The 25,650-nt window shown below is 40.0% G+C and overlaps 1 protein-coding gene across 2 annotated transcripts in view; it reads right to left on the minus strand.

Annotated features, from left to right (window-relative positions):
• GALNT7 (polypeptide N-acetylgalactosaminyltransferase 7) overlaps nt 1-25,650 on the minus strand; it is a 57,689-nt gene that overhangs the window by 11,358 nt on the left and 20,681 nt on the right. The window contains exons 2-6 of one of the 2 annotated variants that reach the window (XM_060246533.1): nt 23,153-23,616; nt 11,452-11,618; nt 4,186-4,316; nt 3,429-3,508; nt 2,427-2,609 (exon numbers count right to left, since the gene is read on the minus strand). In XM_060246533.1, coding sequence (XP_060102516.1) covers nt 2,427-2,609; nt 3,429-3,508; nt 4,186-4,316; nt 11,452-11,618; nt 23,153-23,616 — 1,025 coding nt within the window. Of the gene's footprint in view, nt 1-2,426; nt 2,610-2,758; nt 2,942-3,428; nt 3,509-4,185; nt 4,317-11,451; nt 11,619-23,152; nt 23,617-25,650 lie in introns of both variants that reach the window. The other variant, XM_060246532.1, reaches the window with a different exon arrangement.

A 25,650-nucleotide genomic window follows, 5' to 3' on the forward strand; every position in this document is an offset into this window, starting at 1 on the left:
TTCATAAGACTTTAGTGCCTCCTGTGGTGAAAAAGATATGGCATTAGTGAATCTTTTCCCATATAGGTAGCAAAGCTATTTGAGAAGGTAATTTTGAGCAGACACTCCCTCTTTAGTAGACTTTTTCCTTCTCCACTGCAGTTTCCAAGGCTGCTTTGCATTAATAATACAAAAGCTTCTGCAGGAAACAAACACATAATTGAGTGTCACAAGGTTGCCCTGGTATTGTGAGTCTATTTTTAGTTCAGCCATGCCGCATAAAGAGATTGGTATAACAGTTTTCTTTTAAATGAGGGAGGAGCAGTCATATCACATTTTTCACCTTTATAAGTTGTGGAGCAAATTTTCATAATAGCCTTCTTCAAACTACATATGCATATGGCAAGGGAAGGGGTTTCTGTCTCCCTTTACACATATAGGCATCTATAGACACGTGTTGTTCAATGGGTGCAACTGTGTACCAGGATCATAACAGGAGAAGGCTAAATGAGAACACAGTATTTGGCTGCATGAATCAGGGTTTCCTGTTGAACTTGGCTGTTCTGTTTGTCTCTAACATAATTCTGTTGAATACTAAAATAATGGACTGAAAATTGGTGTGTTCATAGCAGTATCCCTGCATTTCAAGGATGAATTCCATTTTTAAGCAGACCAAGAAAGATGTACAGCATAATGCTATGCAACATCTACTTGGAAGTAAGTCCAGGATGCAATTATATGCTTTATCTCCAAATTCAAGTTCCGGCCCTCATTTCTATTGAGCAGGACTGGTTAAACAAGGCCTCTCAAACCTTATGTGTTATCATTTTCAAAGTTTGTTTTATTTCAACTATTGTTGGCAACTGGCATTGTTTTAGATATCCTACAACTAGAAATATCAGGTGTTCCAGGTACAGCATGGGGGTGCCCATAACCAGTCCTTGGGTGACTCCCCTGCTACATGGATATATTAGTAATACTTTCAGGTAAATCTACTTAGATAAAAGGAATTAATGAAAAATATATCAAGATGCTTTTCCAGTCTTAAGAATTCAATCAAGGCTGCTGGGCATTTCAGCACTTAGTAGTTAAGACTCTACACTTGATACATGTACAAGAGCCATGAATCATTCAGAGTTATCGAATGTTTTGACATTCATACCCCTTCCCTGAAACCAAAAACTAACTTTGTATATTTCCCTCAGTTTAAAAAGCAGTTTAGATGTGTGCATGTATGTCTGTTTGGAGATACCAATGAGAAGACAGCTAACATCAAGATAACTACATTATACATAGTATGCTACACCACACCCACAGAAATAGCAGAACACTTATTTTAAAATTGCACCTTTTATAATGAATTCTAACTTTTACTAGAAATCTAATTTCTATGAAAATTAACAACACATGTTTTATGTTCTTTCTCCACAGTCATGTGGACTAGGAATTCTCCTTTAAAAGTAGAAATCTAGGATCTGCAAAAAGTCAGATTTCAATATGCACAACATGTATTGTCAAGTACCTGCTGCTGATTTTTTCTCACTGCTACAACTGTTTCATAATACTGTATGAATGCCAATAAGACATTTAATTCTGTAATGGGGACAACATTTTAAACTTCAGATATTGAAATTGTCCAAAGCTTCATAATTTCTTGGGAATATTTTGGAATGTTAGTGAACACACCAGAAAAGATACAATAATATCCGGAATAACAGAAACTTAAATTCAAGTTTAAATCAAGAGTATATTACAGAAATTCTAGTTGCAAGGTTAGTAAATCAAAAGAGAACCACAGCTTCACTAAGGAGCAGGAGAATGTAAATAATCTCAGAATTTTCTAGGCAAACACATTTTGTTAAAAAAACCAAATCACTCATGAAGCAAAGAAAACGGATGGAAAAATCTGAGAAGAATATTTTCCAAACAGAACTGTTTGGAGTGTTCAGGTAACAGATGTCTACATTTTACATTTTCTTTCACTAAATCTCCAGCTAGCATATTTACATTTATTAGACCAGCTGGCTGAGCAAGGCAAAGTTTAACTTACTCCTCTAGCTAGTAAGAGCTGCATAGATGCATGGAGACCAACTGCCTTAGACTGGAGTAACTGCACAGGATAGCACTGTTTTGAGTATCTGATTCATAAAAAGCATGCTAAGCAATTTCTGAAATTATATCAGAAGCAGCTCACATATTTTGTTGAATATGAACATCCATCCTACAGTTTACTTAGAGTGCTAAGTATGTGGCAGAGAGGTGCAAAATGAGTTAGTAAGGCTACATTAGAAGAGCTGAACTATGTATTAGTGAAAAGAATGATGCCTCTTAGCAGAGTGTCTGCTTTCATTAGAAATGGCTTAAAAATCAGCAGAGTCCATGCAAGTATTTAATAGTTCAGTACATCCTTAAGAAAAGGAGAAATGGGTAAGTGGTTTAGTGATTACCGATACGGCTCAGTTTTTGTCTTTCTCATTGCCTTCTCACGTTTGGTCAAGGGCACCCTCTTCCAGAGCATACTCCAATCCCATGCTCCTCTAGCAAACCCATCTTCGTCACCACCCCCTTGGGGTACAATCTGATAAGTGTTGCCATCTATGACATCTATAAGCGGCACAGTGCATGTGGTTCTGCAGGATTATGGTGGTGGTGAGGATGAGAGCAGGTACATGGCACATTTTAAACGAGTCATGGTTCATGGAAAAGAAAGGGGGAAAAATGAAAGGATTTAGATAAGCATGAGTTATAAAAACAACGGAAGGAAAACAGCACTCTTTACCGATATGGCTCAGTTTTATATTTTCTTTTTGCCTTTTCCTTGTGGCTTAATGGGATGCGTTTCCACAGCAAGCTCCAGTCCCAGGCCCCTCTGGCAAAGCCATCTTCATCCCCACCTTGCTGTGGCTCAATGGAATAGTCATCCCCATCTATGTAATCTATTAGAGGCACAGTACATGTCGTTCTGAAACATTCATGGGAGGGGAAGAGACAAGGTTTAACTGTCTAATCTAATCAATCAGTTGCTGTCTTTTCTACTTCATTCTAACTAGAATAATACACCACAAAAACTGCTGCCATTCTTACAGAAAGATGGGGAAGCAGTGCAGATGCGAACATGATGAATTAAAACTATTAAAAGTATACATTCATGGCAGAAGTAGAAATGGCAATAAACCCCTCTATGTCTTCCTTTATATATATATTTTTCCTGACAACACGTTGTCGAAAGGAATGATGGAAGCCAATATGTTTGTTGCTTCTTCCTGTGAGAAGAAGGGAGGGAAGGAGTGATGGACATCTTTTTAGATTAAAAAAAAAAGCCTCAATTTGTACCATTACTTTGTTCTTGGTCTGATTAGAGCTAAATATACCATTTTAACTTTCCCAATATCTAGCACACGAAAATAAAAAGGTGACCTGCAAGCCCACAATAAGCAGAGTATTATTACCTGTCTTTAGATATAGGAGCTATTAGTGGTGCATACCAGTTTATTGCCACCTCACAGTGGGCGTCAAGGTAAATCAAAACCTTTAAAAAAAAAACAGGAAAGGAGGTTTCAACTCAGTTAAGATGTCCTTATATGGAACAAATGTATTTACTTGAGCATTTTTCATTTTATGTCAAAATCAGTTTATCACTTTTTTCAAGCAGAAGAAACCAGGGGCCCCAACATTTTCAAGCTTGTGGGCATTGTTAGAATTCTGATACAGGGTGGTGAGCATAACCAAAAATGGCTGCTGCAGGAGGTGGAGTCAATAAAAATGACTGGTGCAGAAGGTAGAGCCAACCGCAGAATGTCAGGGGGTAAAGTTATACACAACTCTAATAGAAGCTCTTCAACATTTTAGGCAGAATCTTCGTTTAACAGGATGCCTTTAAAATGAACACAGAGTAATGCAGTGAAGACTTTTGTGCTGGGGTAGCAGCAGCTACTGAAGCAAAAAAAAATCTTCACACCCATTCAGAAGCCCTGCTGTGAGAAAGTCCCACCTGGCCCTACCCACTTTCTACAAATACATGGCAGGTGCCAGCAAACATATTAGTGGGTGCAATGGTGCCCATGGGCATCACATTGGGCACCCCTGCTGTATAGCACTATGCAATGTAAAGAACAGTTATTGACACAATCAGTGGTTTTAAGATCTGTTCAAAGCAAAATTCAGACTATGGAAAAACAAAGGTTTTATTTAGCAAATATTTTCTACCTGTCCAAGTTTAGCCTTCTGGGCTCCAATGCTTCTAGCTTGAATTAAACCTTCTCTCCTTTCATTTCGAAAAATCTTTACAAGGCCATTCCACTGCTTAATATACTCCTCTAGTCTCTCTTTTAAGTGTGCTATCAAATAATAAAAAGAAGTTTTCATATATGTTATAAATTATATTGTTTTGTGCTTACAATACAATAAATATGAATTGACTAAATATGGAGATTCTGCAGATGCCGAGGATCTTAAATAATAATTGCTTGATTTATTGGACAATGACAACTGCAAGCTAACTTAATAGCCACTTTCACATTACTTGCATTTCTAAAAGTGTTGCTGGGAAATACAAGAGACGTGTGTCTTCACAAATGTTAGAAAGGTCAGACCTGAGAATGCGACTAGAGAGACACAGGTCTCATGCTTACACCTGCCCCTTTCAGCAATAGAAGGGAACAAACTTTTAGTCATTTTCCAGCCACTTCCTCTACACAGCTTTAAAACATGAGTATGGAAATGTAACAGAAGTTGCCTTTATGGTAAGCACTAAATCTTTTCTATGTGCACCTTAGCACTGTGAATTGCAGTCATTGGCAACTGTGGGTAAGTGGCAAATTCACAGCTCCTCTGATATGCTAAAAATAAATATAATCAATTCACATAATAAAATGCCAACATTTATAGGCAACAAAATCCATTAGATGGTGCAGAAGATAAAGCATTTACACCGCACAATAAATATTAGCAATGTCTGAATTGGAAGGCATATGTGGACGTAAAGACCCTCCAGAAGTACGTTCAATAGCTCCCCCTTCCAAATGCAATACGGAATACAGTAGTGGCTGATGTTGCTTACAGAACTGGTAGTCTGCTGCTTCTTGTGCACCTGCATTAGTACCCTTTATCCATATGGACTGGGTTATCTTTGGGATTTAGGAGTATGGTTTTATTGCAGTTACATCCCAGGTCCTCTTCCTCCACACTGTGTCTAATGACAGATTATAAAAATGCCAGTGTGGGAACCTGCTATTAAGAATTCTTGTGTCCTTCTCTTTAAAAAAACTTTCTCACAATTCAGGCCACTGCAGCTTATTTGGTCACTAGAAACACTATATTATTTTATTCGATTTTTAGCCTGCCCTTCCCGTAGAACAGGCTCAGGACGGGTTGCCTCATAAAATAAATAAAACCCACAAAACTGTCCCTCTAAAGTTGTTGCTAGCCGCCCTGAGCCCATTAGGGGAGGATGGGATATAAATTTGATAAAATAAATGAACAAATAAAGCGAAGCAAAAATAGACAGTAAAATGTGATGGCCAGAAAGACAGCAACAATACGATGTCACCTGCATGTAAGACTTGGAGTATTCCACAGGGCTTTTGTCCACATTAAGTTTTATGTTAGAATTGGCTTTAAGTTTGCAAATCTGCCTGACTATGCCTCTAGAAACGAGGCCAAGCTCACAGTAAATTCCTGAACTTAATATAAAACTGTGCACTTAAGCATTACATCCCCAGACTTTTCTGCTTGTTGAGATTCAGTTTCTCCCTCTTCTGACATTGCAGTTTGAGGACTTCAGCTGATGCTCACCCAACCACATTACTAGTCTGACTATGGAAGTGTGTAGAGTGGTATCTTTAGTGCTAACAGTGGTGGTTATTTTGCTGCGCTATACCCAGAGATAATGAAAATCCAAGACTGACTCATGAGGGATCTATAGATGCATAGGTATAGATAGCTTCCTACACGGGGTTTGTACGCATGCGTTAACTAAGCCGGCTGTGTGCGTGTCCTCCCCTTCGAACTGGAATTTTAAATAGCTCAAAAGAATGTAAATAGCTCTTTGGCAAGTCTATTTGAAGAACGAGCTTACTTACGAAGGTCTGAAGATCATAAGAATTCCTTTCTGGGGTCCCAGAGGGTAAGACAACAACTTTTACTATCAAATTAACGAGGCAACGCCCTGGTTAATTACTCAGCGGTCGTGGGTAACTCCGGAAAATAATCATCATGGCTAAGACAATTAAAGAATTATCTGAGCAGATATCAGCTTTCCAGACTTTAATAATGTCGTCCCAGGACCAGATGAGATCTGAAATTAAATCACTGAGGGACGCTTTTACAGAGTTGAGTGCAGAGCTCAAGGACACTTGGAACATTGCAATCTCTGCTAATGAGCTGGCCTTATCTAATAAACAAAAAATACTCCAGCTGAATTCGCAACTTACAGAGCTCTCTGATCGTAACAGAAGAGCGAATCTGATCCTGGGTGGAATTTCAGAGGAAATAAATAATAAGCTCCTGGAAGGAACCCTTATAGACTGGATGGGTGAGCAAGGAGTCACTCTGCAATCTCAGGATATTGAGAGAGCTCATAGACTGCAAAGGAGACAAGATGGGGGTGCCCCAAGGGAAGTCATAATTAAATTTTCAAGGGAAAAGACTCAGCAGACAGTTTTCAAGACTTTGAAAAAAAGGAAAGACCTTTCTTTTAGAGGAAGGAAAGTTTGGGTGAGAGAAGACTTCTGCCAGGAAACCATCAGAAAGAGAAGGCTAATGAGACCCTTTGGGCAAAAATTATATGACAACAAGATTAAATTCTCTTGGGGGTACCCCTCCTCAATAATTATTTTTAAAGACGAAAAAAGGCTGGTGGCCCGCAACCCTAAAGAAGCAAGAGATCTCCTCACTCGCCTGGGCATCGCCACAGACGACCTAAGAACCCGAGAGAGGAAGAGGAAGAAGAAGAAGAAACAGTGGAGCTCGGTGTGGACCCGGGAAAAGGAAGCTCAAGTAGACAAGAGAAAAGGCCAAGAACGGACTACTAAAGGGAAGTATAAAATATTTTGAGCTAAATTTAGCTATAAGCTTGAAGGGGAGGGCGGGATGCGTGCCCCCTGGAAGGTGGAAGACAGGATGATGGTTTCATCCAGGAAGTAGAGAATGGATAGATCTTTAAGAGTCCTTTCACTGAATGCGAATGGTCTAACATCAAATCTTAAGAGATTCAGAGTAATTAAAATGGCTAAAGAACAAAGAATAGATTTGTTGTGCCTACAGGAAACTCACAAAGAAATAAATGATAGAAAACCATTGATAAAAGATCTGAGGTGGCAGGTTTTAGCAGAAGCAAGAGGGTCTTCCAAAGCTAGAGGCGTGGCTACATTGATTCGTAAGGATATTAAGGTGGAGAACATGGAAAAATTAGTAGATAAGGAAGGTAGATACCTCTTAGTTAAGTTTAAGCTGGAAGCCATAAAAATCACTATAGTAAATGTTTATGCACCAAATAAAAGACAAAGGAAATTCTTAAACTTGGTTTTTAAGAAGATACAACAGTTTTCAGAGGGCGAACTAATTATAGTGGGTGATCTAAATATGGACATAACTAAAAACAATAGTATTAACCTAAGAGATTGGGGCTTGAAGGACGCTCATGAGTTCATCAATATGAGACCCAGCCCGACACATATTTCTTGTAGACATAAAACAGCATCCCGCTTAGATTATATAATTTTGGAAAAAAATAATAATATGGTGGTTAAAGAGATCAAGACCCATCCAATTTTGATTTCTGACCATGCCCCTCTAAGTATTGAATTAGAATTAAATCTTCCCTCGAAAAATAGACCTTGGAGGTATAACAACTTGGTAATGACAAAAGAAGAGGATAGGGAATACTTAATGACACAGTTAAAATTATATTTTAAGGAAAATAGAGGAACTGTGTCAACTAATATATTGTGGGACGCTGCTAAAGCGGTAATAAGGGGCCATTTGGTTAGGAAGGAAAAAGACATAAAAAGTGAATGGTATAAAAAAGGCAAACAAAACTTAAGGAATTGGAGGAGTTACAAAAAGAAATAGTGGGAAAGTGTAATCCTAGTTTACAGATTAGAATTAAAGAGATTCAAAAACAGTTGGAGGCCCTAGATATGGCAACAATGTGAAAAAAGGAAATAATGGTTAAGAACGACTTCCAGAGGAATAGCATTAATACAGCAAAAAGATTAGCTAATTATTTGAAAGTTAAAATGGCAAAACAATCAATTAGAACTATTAAAATTAATAATAGCACAACTCAAAACTCTAAGGAAATCACTAAGGCATTTGAAGACTTCTATAAAAATTTATATATGAAAAAGAATATAACGGAGGTGTAGGACGCACCTAAGCTAATTATAGAGGAGGAAGCAAAAGCCTCACTGGGTACTGAGATTACACTCCAAGAGATAAAGGAAGTAATAAAAGCGCTCAAAAAGGGTAAATCACCAGGGCTGGATGGCTTTACTTCTGACTTTTATAAAGAAATGGTAGAAATTATAGCACCAGAATTGCAGGTAGTTTTTAACGAAGTCTTGGAAGGAAAGAAAGCCCCGGACTCATGGAAGGAAACAGAAATAATTTTGATATTAAAGCCCCAGAAAGATCCAGAAGAAGTAGGTTCATATAGGCCCATTAGTTTACTAAATCAAGATTATAAGATTTTTGCTAAGGTTTTAGCAAATAGACTTAAGAGAGTTATCCCGTCAATCATAAAAGGGGACCAATACGGTTTTATTGAGGGTAGATCTATTGCCCATCCTATTAGAAATATCTTAAATGTATTGCACCATGGCCAAAAGGAAAAAATAGCTTTGTTAAAGTTGGATGTTTATAAAGCCTTTGATACTCTCTCACATGAATTCTTGTGGCAAATATTAAAGAAGATAGGTTTAGAGGAACGGTTCTTACACGCTATACAGGAAATATACAACGGAGGTAAGGCCAAAGTTAGAGTCAACACTGACCACTCACAAGCGTTCCCAATTCAAGGGGGGGTAAGACAAGGCTGTCCACTATCCCCGCTTATATTTATAATAGCTATAGAGCAACTAGCAGAGCGAATTAGGAATGCCGGGAGAATAGAGGGGTATAAGTCAGGTATTGAAGAAATGAAAATTAATTTATTTGCGGATGATATCATAGTAATTATGTCTAACCCAAAAGACGGAGTTAAAGAGATTAAGATAATTTTAGATGATTTTGAAAAGTGTTCAGGGCTCGGAGTGAATATGGCAAAATCAGAAATTCTATACCTTAATGTTAATAGAGAGGAAAAACAGGAAATAAATAGGATTACGAATATAGGAATGGGAGCCAAGAGATTAAAATATTTAGGGATAGTCCTCCAAAAAAATATGGACAAAATGATAAAGGAGAACTATGGTAAAATATGGAAGAAAATAGAGAGGGATATGAATAATTGGAATCATAAAATACTAGGGATATCATCTAGAATAAGATCTCTTAAAATGTTCATGATACCAAAGTTAATGTATTTATTCCAAACGTTACCCTTAGGTTTGAGGAAAAATCAAATTGAACAATGGAATAAAGCAATCAAAGTGTGGATTTTTAATAATAAAAACAGTAGGTTTCATAAGAGAATTCTATACAACCTTAAATCAGAATTAGGTTGGGGAATCCCAAATTTAAGTAAATATTATGAGGCCTTCCAACTAAGAGCGTTACTTGATTTGAGTGAGGATAAGGTACAGAAGTGGATTAATTTCGAGAATGCGGTCAACAGTGGCATTGGAAGATTTGGATTTTTTTCCACAGTGTCGATAAAAGATCTAAAATTAGCTATAGGGCCCAGAAGAGCAGCATTAGAAACCTGGATGAAATGGTACCCACAGTGGCTAGGGAAGGTTTCAAGGTGGAGCCCCCTAGAAGCTATTGTTAAGGAGGTGCATGCTATAAAATGGTGGGAAAGGCTTAAAAACAAAGGCTATTTTAGAGTGGACGATATGTTTAGGGGTGGTAAGCTAAAACCCTTACAGGAAATTATAGAAGATTTAGGTAATCAATACTGGTTAAACATAGCAGGCTTGCATAAGAGAGTTAAGATGATCAGTGAAAAGGGAGAGCTTTGGTTAGACACTCCAATGGAAGAGATATATAAGGTAATGGCCAAACAAAGGAAGGGTCTAGTGGGGTTATTATACAGAAAAATGATTTCAAATAAAGATAAAATAATAGTACATTTACAAAAGATTTGGAGTCATGAAGGTCAGTTAACAGAGGGGTTGGCTGGGAAAATCTTGGATGGTCTAGAAAGGATTAAAGTAACCAAATTTAAAGAACTGGAATATAAATTTTTCACAAAATGGTACAAAACTCCCGCACAAATAGCCAATATATTCCCAGGAGTGAGCTCCAAGTGCTGGCATTGCAAACAATTTAAGGGTTGGTTTGCACATATGTGGTGGGAGTGTGAAGAGGTAAAACCCTTTTGGGGGGAAATTATTCAATTTATTAGAAAAGTCTGCAATGTACCATTAACCATTGGCTTTAATATGATGTTGTTAAGTATAATAGGAAGTCCGGCACTAAGTAGACCCATGCAAAACCTTGTCAAGGCAATGATACTAGCGGGGAAGGCGGTCATCGCTTTGGGGTGGAAAGATAAAAGTAAATGGTCAATAGAAAGCTGGCACAGCTATTTGTTTGATTACATACAGTCTGACATCGTGGCAACAATCAACAAGGATTCCACGTGGGAAGATAAAGTCAAGGAAATCGAGACCAGATGGAACCCTTATTTAGAGTGGATCTCAGGAGAAGCAAGGAAGGACATTCAGTGGAAGATCAGGACTCTGTGCCCTTGGCTGAGGGGAAAAGACTAAAAGAAGATGGGGAGGGTTGGGTGGGGGGCGAGGGTTATTTGTAATTTCAACATCCATATGCTGTAATGGCCAATTGTACTAAAGTCAATAAAACATAAAAATACTTATTAAAAAAAAAAGATAGCTTCCTACACTTCTAATTTTGTACTCTATGCCCAACTTGGATGTAGGAATGCATTGTGTCAATACGCCTTTGGTCATGAAAACCTCTATGATTTAATTGCTATTAAAATGGGGTTGCAAGGCAACCACTGTGTTCTCTCTGACCAGGAGTCCTGATTAGATACTAAAACTCATAGCTGTACACCATCACTGCTCTTTGAAAAAGAATAGGAGTCTAATATGGCAAGGAAATCTCAGTTCAAAGGAACAGTCAGACATCTGTCATATCTTACAGCACTTTATTCTTCTTCATTCAGTAATCATTGAGCACTTTTTCAGATAATAATTTATTAGGAAAATTTACCAAATCCTAATTATCTTTAATGTGGTAAACTGTGTTAGTTTACTCAAGTTTTCAAAACATGAACACATCACACTAATCAGTTTAGATGAAAAATATATTGCAAATTCCATTATTCATATTAAATACATTTACCTTTATTGCTGAAATCATCAATCAGAACAATTTCAGCCAGATACTTCCTTGGTGTTCTTTTAATCACACTGTGAACTGTCCTCATGAGTGTGGACCATCCTTCATTATGGAAGACAATGACAACGCTGGAGGTGAGTAGGTTTTCATCATAATTCCAGTACTTGCACCTGTAGAAGATAATTGTGTTATATTTCAGCTTTTTGCATAGCATCAGGGACCAAACATGGATGCTCTGAGAACCAACTGTGAACAAAACTATCTAGATCTACCAACTTGGATTATTATTTCTGTCTCCAAAACATAACACCAAAGTAACTGAAAGTAGGCTTTCTAATATGCCTTGTATATCATCTCTATATGAAATTCACTATTATCCCGGCAATCCCTATTTTTTTTTGGGGGGGGGGGGTCTAGCAGAGAAGGGGGGGGGGAACAGATTTTCTTCATGGTCTCTGTGCAGTCCCACACTTGGGTTCTGTGCTCACATAGAAGCTCACCTCGGGGTTTCCAAGGCTCCAATCTGAGAATGCTGATGCTCTCACTCTGCCCTGGGGAGCAGGCAGCAGTGCGCATGCCCGAGGCTGAGGGAGAGTGCCTACCCACTCAGTTTCAACCGCAACCGCTGGTAAGTCACATCAACAAGGTAAGTAGACGAGAGATGCCAGCAGTGGGGATGGCTGGGCGGGTGTGTGAGACTGCACAGATGACCACTCAAAGATCATCAGTTACAGGTAACCAAAAAGTAACAGCATATCACTCCCCTGTCAACTGTTTTTGGGCTTTCTACTGCAGTGTGTGTGTGTGTGTGTGGTTTTAAAAAGATTGCAGAAGACAGCCTGATGAACAGTGAACCCCATCTCTCCATGATCTGAGGACTGGCTTCTCCCGCAGCCTTGTTTAAAGGACGTTGTGAGAAAAGCCAGCACAAGGCTGACCTGGCTGGGAAGGCTCTCATTCCAGCTGGCTCAGCTGATCTGAGGGCTGGCTTCTGCAGTCCCTTTAAACTTTAAAGAGACTGCAGAAAGTCTGACAAACAGTTGAGAGGCCTCTCCACTGGTTTTTGGATCTATCCCGAATATATCCAGGATTTTTGGGGTGGAGGGGTAGGGGGATGTTTTCCTGAAAGATTCTGGATATCTTTGGGATGCCAAAATATACCCCAAAATACCAATAAGGTATTTTTAAAAATATATTTTCAGCTCGGATAGATTCAAATACACATCCCTACTTGCAGGTTTGGCTATAGAAAGCTGTGTCATCCTAAGAACACTTTCCTGTAGGGTTTCTAGGTCCAACTCAGGAAATATCTGGGGACACTGGAGGTGTAGCCAGGAAACGTTCCCTTTCCCTAAAAATAAATAAAAATATAGCAGTGCAGTTCCCCTGAATATAGTCTTCATTTCCTCCTCTTTATTGCATTCAAATGGTTCCATAGTAGATACACTACACTTTTTAGTATTCCATACTAAAAAGAAAGTGAATTTACACACACACTCACTCACAAAGCAGCCAGAGTAAACAGTTTATATGTCCACACTTTTGTGATCTCCCTGGGGCAATGGTATAGATAGCTTTGCTCACCGGAGTTGCTGAATGTAACAATCTGCTGTATTCCAACGAACTTATGGAATGAGAGGTCTCGGGGATGGAGTTTACCTCTATCCCATACTCAGGTTCTAGATAGCTCTTTTACTACACAAACAACCTCTGAAAGGAATGCAAAATGAACAGAGGGATTGGGCTCTTTGGCTTCCTCTCTCTCCGGCACACATGGCTCTTCCTGCTCAACCCTAGCTTCAGTCTTATTGAGATTTAAAGGCACCTTCCAAAACAGAAGCAGTTGAAAGCTTTTAAGCCTGCCTGTGATCAAAGGCACATTGTGGCTGTTGGGGCAGGGCTTCCCCCTGCCGGTCAGCTGGCTGGTGGTGCAAAGGAGCCTGCAAAACTGGGGGATCCCCCTCTCCAGACCTGGGGACTGACAAGCCTACTTTCCTGAGAGTAACCCAACTTAACAGACTTAAGTAGGATTCTGAACAGACCTGTTTTGGATGGTACCGTAAGTAATTTATACTTCTAAATTCCATAAGCACATCAAATATTGCAATTTTATGAACAAACTAAATTATAAATTATGCATTTCATGTAGTTAAATAAATTTAGGTTTGATAGGAAAGAAAGCATTACATATATTTCAGTCTTCTTCCAAGATTCCATTTCTCTCCCCCTCCAATAGATAAATTTTTTTCACTGGTTTCAAATTTTCCAACATTTTTCATCTCTAGTTTGAGCCAAATTATTGTGAGCAGAGCAAAGCTTGCAGATGGGGCTTTCCTGCCAACCCCCTGCTATTGCAACCCACCAAACACTATGAAATCCTGCTGCTAAGGCAATGGAACCAGGGCCGTAGCCAGGATTTCATGTTTGGTGGGGCCCACAGCAGGATTTGTTGTCTGGGGGGGGCGCAGTTTGGCAGCTCAGGACTCTTGGCATTGTAAGCTGCCTTGAGTTCCACAAGCTAACCACCCTTTGTGCCTGGGCAGCCACAGCAGCTCTGCTCTCCCCACCCCTTTCTTATGTGCTCCTCTCTCAGAGAAAGAGAGACCCCTTGACTCTCCCCTCCCCTTTTGCTCTGCAAGGTGTGTTAGCGAAGGGGAGAAAAACAATTGAGAAGACCATCAGCAATGCTACTACTTGTTCAGAGTAGTGGTGAGCAAAGGGGACAGATTAGGGGCCCTCCAATGGAGGGGCCATATAGTTGGAAGGGGGTTGAAAGGATGGGCCTGGCCTCTCCCAGGTCCCACTGTAGCTATGGGCCTTAATGGAACCCTTGCAGCAGAGGGAAGTGAAATGCGGGTGAATACTGAGAGTGGGAAATGAGCAGAAGTTGCCAGCTCTATGCTGATGGATATATACCGTAGGTCTGCTACCTTGAATGGTTCTTTTGGATCCAAACCATAATATTTATCTCCCAACAAGTTTAATGGATTACAAATGTGGTGTTTTAAATGTGCAATGAATAAAGAGCATATCTATCAAACTATTAAAACAAAAGTCTCCAGCTTTCTTGCAACATACACGATGGTGACTGTAATGGGTCATAGGGACCATATCATTTCAATCTTGGCCCATCTACACCGTTCCCAATCTGTTTCTGGACCCAACTCAAGGTGCTGGTCTTGACCTTCAAGGCCCTATATAGTTTGGGAGCAACATACCTGAAGGACCGCCTACTACCTTATGAACCTGACCAACCACTACTTTCCTCTTCAAAGGAATTTTCTGCAAATGGGTGAAGTCCTTTACATTTCATTTTGTGTTCCCTCAGTGATGCCTCCTTCTAGCCCAGTGTGTTAATTGCTGTTTTTATGTATTTGTATTTAGCTCCGGTTTTAATTTCTTTGAATTTTTGTTCATTTTAATATATTTTTTTAAAATGTGTTATTATTTATATTTTTAATTTGTCAGCCACCTTGGTGGCCCTTACAAGGCCAGAAAGTCAGAGTATAAAATTCATAAAATAAATATGTAAATAGGCACTTTAAATATGAATTTCAAAACAGCCACCTCTAGTGGAAATTCTGGGCTTGCTCATCCTTTAAAAAATTTCCATGAAGCATGTAATTCCAGGTTTTTTCGCCTGCCCCTCCTTTTTTATAAATGAAGCATGTTTAAAAAAATACTGGTTCTTCATAGTGATTGCTATCACTTACTGCCATCTCAAATTAGATTACCAAACAGTAGACAAAAATGCTTTATCCTTTTATAGAGCAATAGTGACATCCAGTGGTTATCTAAACTAATACAAGTTAACAAAAGATGGCTTTTTATCCTGCTTTATATAGCCCACTAAAATACAAATAAGAAAAGGCTCAGTATGTTACTTGTTTGATATTATTGTTCAACAGTTTAAAATGCCTTGTGCTCTATAACTATGTACAAAAAAGCCAAATCAGATGCTGAATGCTCAATCATGTCTCAGAATGAACACTGTTGTATTAAGCATGATATGAAGCCCTTTTCCTTGGGAGTGTTGTCTTTCTCTCTGTATGTTTCCTGACATCTTCCACATTAGGTAGTGGGATTATAACATTTATTTTTCCATGTGGACCTCCTTTTTGACTAAAGGGAAGGAATTGCCCACCCACCCCAAGCAAAATCTGTAGATCCCAGCAACAGTACTCCACAGGCTGGATGGTTGTCTGTGAGTTACTGCCTAATGCAATACAAAGGTGCAAAGGACTCAGAATAGTCAAGCCTCCAGTGGGCTGAGCTTCAAAAAGATACCCAACATTACAGGACAACTTTGCATAAAAAGAAAACCATTAGGTTTCAGGATTTTAAAGTACTTTTTAAGTACTTTGACCATGAATTGTATACATTAAGAATAACTTACTTAAGTTATGTAGAAAGAGCAGAATTTCTGAATGGAAAAAAGGAAGCTTTCAGGAACAAAAGATAAAATTGTACGAGCGTTTTGCTGTAAAGCTAAATGCATCCTGCCATCTAGTGACATATCTTTAGTACTGAGCAGCCGTGTTGGTCTGAAGCAGTAGAACAAAGCAGAAATCAAGTGGCATCTTTAAGACCAACCAACGTAAAGCGATGTAAGCATGAAAGCTTACGTTCTGAATAAAAATGGGTTGGTCTTAAAGGTGCCACTTGATTCCTGCTTTGTTCTATATCTTTAGTACTGCTCAGCCACAAAGCAAAGGTTCAAAACAGTACTTGAACAATAGTCTAATCTTTCATTTTGAAGCAGCTTTTATTTACCTGATAGGTGACAGGTGCTAGTACTCATACCACACTGACATTTCCACCCAATCCCCCTAGGATTTCAGAGACTCTCAAGAGAGTCCTCAAAAAAGAACCTGATACTCAGTACCAGTGAGCTTGTGCATGTCAAGTCCTGTGAAGTTGCTTTTAACTTATGGTGACCCTATGAATTAATGACCTCCAAAACATCCTATTGCCCAGGCCTTGTAACCTGAGGGTCATGGCTTCCTTTATTGAGTCAATTCATTGTATGTTGGGTTTTCCTCTTCTCCTGCTGTCTTCAACTTTTAAAAGCATTATTGTCTTTTCCATTGAGTCTTATTTTTAACTAAAACAAAATGCTACCAGAGGATAACATCAGTCTCTTTACTATGGCGCATACTGACACATACCTGGAAGTCCACCTCTCTTTCCTTCTGAATGAGCCCAAGTGTCAGTAAAGATTAGGGCAGGGATCCCCAGTGTAGTGTCAACAGGTATTACAGTGCTCACCAATACCCTCACTGGCACCTGCAGAGTGTTTTTAGAAAGTGAGAGGGACAACATGTGGCTTTTGCTTAGCTCTTATAAAGAGGATGGCCAGGCCAGATGTCTGAAAAATCAAGATAGATACTGCCATGTAAGGGAGTCCCATTAGCTTAGTGTATATACACTACAGCACAAGGATCATCACTGAATGACTGAAGGTAAGTTGTGTGTATACAACAAAATATTTTAAATGGTATGTTCATTTAGAAAGGCATCCTTTTAAAGTGTATACACAGAGAGCTAATGGGAGTGTCTGCTTGAAATGCTGAAGACTTACTAGCAGTTATGCACAAAGTCAGTCCTTGACGTTTTGTAGCTGACTCTGCCATCCTGGAGCAGTCATCTTGTGGCTGTGGCCACTATCCTTATCAGAATTCCAAAGGTATCCACAGGCTTAAAGAGGTTGGGGACCCCTGAATCAGGGTATCCATTTAAATAGTCATGCAATATATATATATATATATATATATATATATATATATAAAATCCCCTCTTCCTTCTTAAGTTAAGTGGGTCTCCTTTCCCCCTCAATTTTGGCCAGAATATAGACACTCCAAACAGAAGCTAAAGCTGCTGGCTTCCTCATCACGAAGCATCAGACTTACTCCAAATACATGAATGCAAAAGGCATAGGAAGAGTTCCACCCTGAAGGAACAGTGATAGGAGAAACACACGAGAAATACAACAGTGGCTGTATAAAAACAGTTCACAGCTTTGGTGCATGATTGGCACATTTGTTCACAATACAGGATTCTATAGTTGTCTAAGGACTTTTTATATAGCTTATGTATATTTATCATGCAACAGTGAAAGAGACATGCTGTACAGCAGCACAAAAACACGGAACATAAGCCATGTATTGGAGAATAGCAAACATAAACTCAAAATAAAACATTGATATTATTACCCCAAGCAAATTTCTGTGAGCACAGAACACGAAACATTTAGCATTAAAAACTATATGCATATGAAGAAACAAAACATAGCAATGGCATTACCAAGATACTCCTTTTCCCATTTAGCATCCATACTGCTTTCGTATAAATATGAAGGATGAGAAAGCTTATATATTACATGTCCTAAAACATTTTCTCTTGTTTTTTTAATACAGGCCACAAGAGGTAGGATGGTAATTTCCATTATATCTCACCAAATATATAATGTCACAAATCATAAGTGATCTTATTATAGCAAACTCTACAATTACAATGATATAATCTGGGGTTTCATGGTAGTAAAGGCCTGTAGCATTTCCAACATCTAGAGTTCTCAATTAACTTTCTTAGAAAATAAGCCTGTTTTAATAGTGCAATCAAAGGAAAAAATTTGTTAAACCAACATGATTTGTTTACAGTAAATTTACTAACATCTATCAGTCTCCACTTAACTACATTTGCCCCATCGCCTTTGAATGTCAGAGAGCAAACTACAGTCTTGAATGCAATCACAGAACAGACCAAGGCACAAGCCTTGTCCTCCATACATAATGTAACACATTGCTGGCACAGGTAAGATTTTAGTCAACATGATAGGAACAGGACATGCTTTTTTATGTCTAAAGGCAATCCCTGGCCTCAACAGTTTAAAGGATCTTGGGTAACAGAGCTCAGAAGGATCCCTGTCCAAGGAAGACACTGCAAGGATGTTCTCAATTTAAATAGGAGGCACAGGGCACAAACAAACCAAAAGTCTATATGGCTTCTTTTAATATACTAGGAATAAGGCCTGTTGTGAAGAAAGAGACTCTGGGTGAGTGCCCCCACCCTTGCTGTCTTCCCACCCACACAAGTGAAGGCTTTCACTCCCCCTCACCTACAGGGGAGCAGATCTCTGCCATCTGGAGAGCAGATGTAATTCTGAGTGATTTCCACCTCTCACCTAAAGATTGGCTACAATGGATCCCCAGGAGGAAAGGGTTGGTTTGGAGGGTGGAGTCTAAGGCATTGTATCTTAGACTCCACCCTCTAACCCCCTACCCCTCTTCAAACGCACCCTCTCCAGACTCCACACCTCAAATCTCCAGGAATTTGCCAACCTGGAGTTGGCAACTGCTAAGTCACACTGGCTGTCATAGCAATGCTGCTGCTGAACAGGAGCAAGTAACCAGGTCTAATTAAGTCATGCCAGTCAAGTGGCATCAAGTCACGCAGAGGGTGCTGCCAGGCCTAGAGTAGCCAACCTCCAGATAGCGCCTGAAGATCTCCTGGGTTTACAACTGAACTCTAGACAACAGATCTCTCTCCCCCCCCTGGAGAAAAATGCTTTGGAGGGTGGATTCTGTGGCATTATATTCAGCTGAGGGCAAACGACTGCCTAGCAACGACCTCTGGTTAGCAGCTTTCCCAGAGGACCATGGCCTCTGAGGAAATGCTTCGTGCAGCTGCAGTAGAGCGGCAGCCCTTTCTGCCCCAAGCAGAGCATAAGAACAGGGCAAGAGGGGAGGAGGTTTCCCTTCACCCACTCTACTCAGCCGGCTACCTCTTTCGTCTCTCTGGGAATGGATCTGGCTTTTCCTATTGGCCACACCAGACCATATCCTTTATATGCTCCCCCAGGGAAGGGGATAACCCCAGCCTCTGCCTATCTTCCCTCTCCACCCAGTCCTGGGAAATGACAGATCCCTGGGCCAAAGGCTCCCCCACCTTGGATTGGCAAGTCCACAAACTCTTCCCATGGACTCTTTAAAAGGCCACAAGCACTACCTGATCTGCTCTAAGAGGGCCACGGCTGCCTGTTCCTCCTGTCCCTTTGTCAAAGTCTTTAGAGCCATGGCCATGTCTGGCCGGGACTCTTGTGAGTCAGTTTCCTTTTGCTACCCCACGTCCTGCTGCTGCGGGTCTGCCTGACTCCTTTGGTGGCCAGGCATTTTTGCCACCTGCTGGGCCACAAATGGGGGCCTACTCGACTTTGTCTTAGCTTGGGACAGCCAGGGGACTTGCTGGGAGCTGGCCACTCTCAAGTCAGCTTTGTCAGGGCTGCATCTGGCAGCAGTCTGTCTGGTGGTTCTCCCAGTGTTGGGGCCATCTGGCATGTCTTTGGTGGGGCTGGTGGCCTGCAGTGGCAACTGCGGGGTTGGAATTGCCCAACCCTGGACAAATGCATTTTACAAATGGAAGGGAGCCTTCCTTCTTTCATAATGAAAGAGGCCAGACTCTTTTCATGGAAGGCTAGGAATCTATTTTATAAAAATTAGCCTAACCCAGTTTCAAGACCATGCCACTCATACTTGCCAATCCTCATAGCTCGGCTCTATGAAAGTATGTGCAGCAGTACCTCTACAAAACTATTTTGTACTTCTACAAATATATTTCAATGTATGGACCAATTTCCAAGCCTCTGCTTTCTTATTATCACCAGGTGTGCAGTTATTATGAGTATTTGTCTATAAGTTCAGCAGGTGGAGAGAGTTTTGATTTGAAACAGATGACATAAAAATTCACCACCTGCACTGCAAGTGTTCACATGCATATAAACACATTCCAGAAAAGGACTGTGCCCGCTAATCACAAAACAGATTCAGAACAGAATACAAATATTGTATATAAATAAAATTCTTTTAAAGGAGGGTGATTGGGACTGCTTTATTTAAAAGATGATGTCATTTGTGAAAATATATCCTGTAGACACCCTGCTTAGAAAGGGAAGGGGTGATTTCTGCTGATTCCCCCCATCTCCTGCAGGCTCCTACTGTGTCGTTCTTGAAAGACCACTGGCCCTTTGTAACAAAATGTCAGGAAAGTGGAAGGGGTAAAACATAAATTGATGCACACTTTTTAAAAAAGGGCACACTTTTTCTTAACTTTTTCTTAACACAGAGGTCCTGTGCTTGGGTCGCGGTGCCCTCGGAGGGGAAATCCCCTTGCCAGTTCTTGACGGTGTGCAGCTTAAAGCGGCACACAAGGTCAAGAGCCTGGGGGTTCTTCTGGAGCCTTCATTATCAATGGAGGCACAGATAGCGGCCGCTGCTAAGTCCGCGTTCTTTCATCTTCGACGGGCGAAGCAGTTGGCCCCCTTCCTGGAGCGCCGCGACCTAGCAACGATGATCCATGCTACGGTCACCTCGAGACTGGACTACTGCAACGCCCTCTACATGGGGCTGCCCTTGTGCCGAATTCGGCGGCTGCAGCTGGTGCAGAACGCGGCGGCTAGACTGTTGCTGGGGCTCCCAAGGTGGGAGCACATACAGCCGGGGCTGCGCGGGCTGCACTGGTTGCCAGTGGCATACCGAGTTCGCTACAAGGTGCTGGTTATTACCTTTAAAGCCCTATATGGCCGAGGACCTACCTACCTAAGGGACCGTCTCTCCCCATATGAGCCCCAGAGGGCACTGAGGTCATCTGGGAAAAACCAGTTGAATATCCCTGGGCCAAGGGAGGCCAGACTGAAGGCCACCCGGGACCGGGCATTCTCTATTACCGCTCCATTACTGTGGAATCAACTCCCTGAGGAGGTGAGGGCCCTACGATGTTTAGATGGATTCCATAGGGCCTGCAAGACCCACCTCTTCAAGATGGCCTTCAACTAGTGGAAAACTAGTGACAAACTAGGTATGCTGCTGGAAATGCTTTTATTCTTGAAATGCTTTTACTCTCTGAAATTTACTGAAACCTGTTTATAACGCCATATTGTTAAGTTAATTTTAATAATTTGTAATTGTTTTAACCATGTTTTATAAGTATAATTGATGTAATGTGTGTTTTCTGTTGTGAGCCGCCCTGAGCCTGCTCCGGCGGGGAGGGCGGGATAGAAATAAAAAATTATTATTATTATTATAACATCATGGCCAGATGCCTCATAGATATATCTGCACTTCAAATTATGTCAGTTTTCCTTTAGTTTTTATTTTGCAGTCAAACATGCTGCCTAAGATAACATATACCTTCCTCCAACAATTAAGAAAATAAAATAGACAAGGCACAAAAGTCTCCCTGACAATCACACACAGCAAAAGTTCTATGAAAATTGAGTGTAGATTATAGGTTTCTTCCCCATCAAAGGATCACTGGCTTCAAGCAAGAAGAATAAAACTCAAAATGTTAAGATTCTTAAATTTCTGAGAGCGAGTTTAAAAGATAATACCTGGTTCTTCACAACTAAAACACAGAGCACATTCTCCATACAATATCCTTCCCAATATTTACATTTAAAGAAGGAAGGTGAAGAGGAGCATTTAAAGGAACCATTACACTATTATATACTGATTTCACTCAGAAAGACTGCATTCTGCACTCAAAGTCAAAGAACAAAGACAAACATTTATTTATTTATTTATTTCGATTTATATCCCGCCCTACCCCACCGAAGTGGGCTCAGGGCGGCACAAGTCAAGTCAAGCTAGCAGTCAGTTGATTGTGTTCACAGCTCACATATTAGAAAATCCTATTCAGAGAAACAAACAGTTGAGCTTCGGCAGCCATAGATGATGATAGTGGTGTGGTTACTAGAACCCGGAGACGTGCCTTATGGGAGTGACAAGAGCTTTATGTATCTCAAAGAGAAATAAGGGTAAAGGGCAAAAAAAAGAAAAATGGGCTTTCTATCGTTCTTACCTGCCCACTGCAGAAAAAGAATTGCAACTCAAATGTGAGCCCGGCTTAGACAGCTGTAATGTATTACTTATTGTTTGAATACCTGCCAGAATGCATGTCACATTAAATCAGGAAATTAAGTTTGAGGCAGTGGTGGTAAGCACATTTAAATCTCACTGATTTCAATGGGAGAAGAACAGTGCAATCCCAAGAACACTCTCCTAGTAGTAAGCTCCATTGAAAAGATCTGCGTAGACCTACTTAGGATTGTTCTCATAAACAAATACTTACATCTTTCCTATAAAAATGCAAGGCGTTTTTAAGAACTACTGAACTATAACTGGATTTCACCCTCATTTTCCTATTTAAAGCAAACCATGGCATAACTACAAACAAGATACTATAAAATGCATGAATGCTAAACCCCACTGTCAGACACATTCTCCCTGGGAATACAAACTTTTTTTTCTGAAGCTGTTGCGCACATAGAGGGAAAAAATATTATTCTATTAATAGGCTTCATCTTTCAATTGGAAGAAAAGCAATTTAGGGGGGGAAACCCAAATGAGAATTACAAACCTTGCTGAACCTGGAAACACAAAAGTACAATATTTACCACAACAGAAATCTGAAGAAGGTAGAAACAGAAGAGTTATCAAAATACCAGAACAGAGCTGTGTTTATTAGAAAGTGGAAAGAACAACTGGAAAAGAAATTAAAGAGATTAGATAAAGTATAAATCCTAATAAAAAGGGAATGAAAATGGATTAGTTCAATTATATTAGTTAAATTAAACATGCACAATGAGAGTTACTAATTCTGTCCTACAAGAAACCCAGAAAAAAGAAGCAGAGGCAGACAGGGTACTTACTCTTCATCACGCAAGTCATTAATAGTCCGATCTAGTGATATCATGTCACTTGCTACCATGTTAAAGCCAAACTCTTTAACACTGGCTTGAACCGATTCTTTATACTCTGGTCCTAAAACATATGGCTTGGCTTCCTCTCCAGGGCCACCTACAACTCCATGGGGCTCAGGTTCTTTGGGTTCAAAGTTACCAAGAATTCCAGATTGCAATATGGGATCATGGTAGTTTAGTGCCTGTGGCTTAAATGTGAGATACTGTCGCTGCATGATGTTTTGCTGATCGTTATTGCCACCAGCATGAGGATTTCCTTCATTTTTGGCCTTATTCCTTCGCCGAATTGATTCCAAGTCTACTTCCACACCTTCTACATGAGGCCAGGGTAACACAGGCTTGAATTTGTCATTTCCAGGAACCAGCCCACGGTCTCCATTGTTTGGCAAGAGATTGCTGGAATCCTTGTCATCCTACAAAGAGAGGCAGAGAATAATTTAAAACAAAATCATTAGCACAGTTTCAGTGCCCCTTTTGTTGCCAATTCTTTATTCCCAATCTCAGTGACAACTATCCAGATCAATGGACTCTGCACACAAGTATGACACACAGAAATTAAATTATAACACACATTAGCATAAAATTAGTATTAAGTATGATACCTCCTTTGTTCCTGCTAATTGTACTGCCAAATTCATATTTCATAATCCAATATCCACATATTACAAAGCAGAGAATATAAAAGGGTTGCACCAGATACTAGTGTGTATACAGGAAGTCCCCTGTCAAAGTAATGTCAGAAAGGCAGGGCTGATTACAAAGGCTGTACATGTCATTTAAGGATCAGGTAACTAATTCTAGAAAGTTGTTGTTAGATAGATATATTCCACAATCTTTTGCAATATGTACAGTCTACTTAAAGTATCATAACCAAGACAAGGAGTGGCCAAACTTGCTCAATGTAAGAGCCACATAGAATAAATGTCAGATGTTTGAGAGCTGCAAGACATGACTGTCAGATGAGAGAGAGAGAGATGGGGCAGGGAGGAAGAGGTGGAAAGAAAGCAACTTTAACTTTAAATGCATTCTTCAAGCTGCCAGCTTGCTTGGCTTGGATAAGTGATTTAAAGAGAGAAATGCCTTCTTCAAGCTGGCTGACAGGGTGGTGGGGACTTTGAGAGCCACACAATATATGTGAAAGAGCCACAGTTTGGCCACTCCTGATCAAGACAGACACAAGTTCAACAATATGCGACTGAGCAAGGCAGCTTATGTTAGATCAGGAAAAAACCCCACCAGAATAAATGGGGCTTAAGAAGCCTAATGTGAACTGGGACAGCCAGTCTGGTGTAGTGGCTAAGGGTGTTGGACTAGTATCTGGTAGAACTGGTTTGAATCCCCATTCATGCCATGGAAGCTTGCTAAGTGATCTTGGGCCAGTCATATGCTGCCAGCCTAATCCACTTCACAGGAAGTAGAGGGTTAAAGTGAAGGAGAGGAGAATGATGTAAGCTGCTTTGGAAGAAAGGTGAGTTATATATGAATTAATAAAAAGGGGTTCTATATTACCATTCTGAACATTTCTGTTTTCATTAAAACAAAGAAAACTTGCTTGCATGCTCACAGCTGAGGTGAACAGCCTTTTATGGTTCCAAAGGTAGCCAACAGAATAAAATAGTTAATGATAAAGATCAGCAAAATGTATCAGTGATTATGAGTTAGACACAAATTGCTTCTCCTGCTACAACATATACAGAAACTGTCAATACAATCCTGAACAGAGTTTTACTCTTCTAATCCATTAAGGTCAATGAACTTAGAAGGGTGTAACTCTGGCTAGGATCATAGTGTGTGTTTCCAGACATTACCATGCGTAAACCACTATTGTGCCACATTGACTTGAACTCTTGCTTTTCTTTTTTTCTTTCTGGTTTTTGGTAGACTTTCCTCTATGTTTTGTATTAGATGTGAAACAAACCCTTACTTTTCAAAATCTCATGATTTCCACTTCTCTTTCAGCACTGAGCATACACTTGATGATTTTGAATATTTTGGGGAAACAATACTTAAGATTTTACTGTATGGCCCAGTCACTGCAGAAAATAACATACTCCCCTACATGCCAGAACCTCTCCTGAAAATCGAACACCATGCAAATGCTTGGATTTCAGAGAAGGTTATCTCATCGCAAAGAATAAAGGTATCAGTACAATTTACTATTTTTTCAGCCATGGCATCTGAGGATGCTAAACTATAACTGCAGATGTTTTCATTAATTGTATCAGATTACAGTGCCAGTAGAAACTCTGAAACCAGAATTCCAGGAGCCTCTGGACAAATTAAAATTTTAAAGAGTGCACAAACCAGTGTTCCTCCTTGATATCACATATTTTTGTAGACAAGGGTAGTATTCAACCCTTGAACAGAAAGGCCTCTGTATTCGAGCAAAAGAAAGGCCTTCATTATTTATTTAGATATTTATACCCCACCTCTCCTCGATGTGGAAC

This window comes from Heteronotia binoei, chromosome 9 (genome assembly GCF_032191835.1).
Source record: "Heteronotia binoei isolate CCM8104 ecotype False Entrance Well chromosome 9, APGP_CSIRO_Hbin_v1, whole genome shotgun sequence".
Taxonomy (NCBI): domain Eukaryota; kingdom Metazoa; phylum Chordata; class Lepidosauria; order Squamata; family Gekkonidae; genus Heteronotia; species Heteronotia binoei.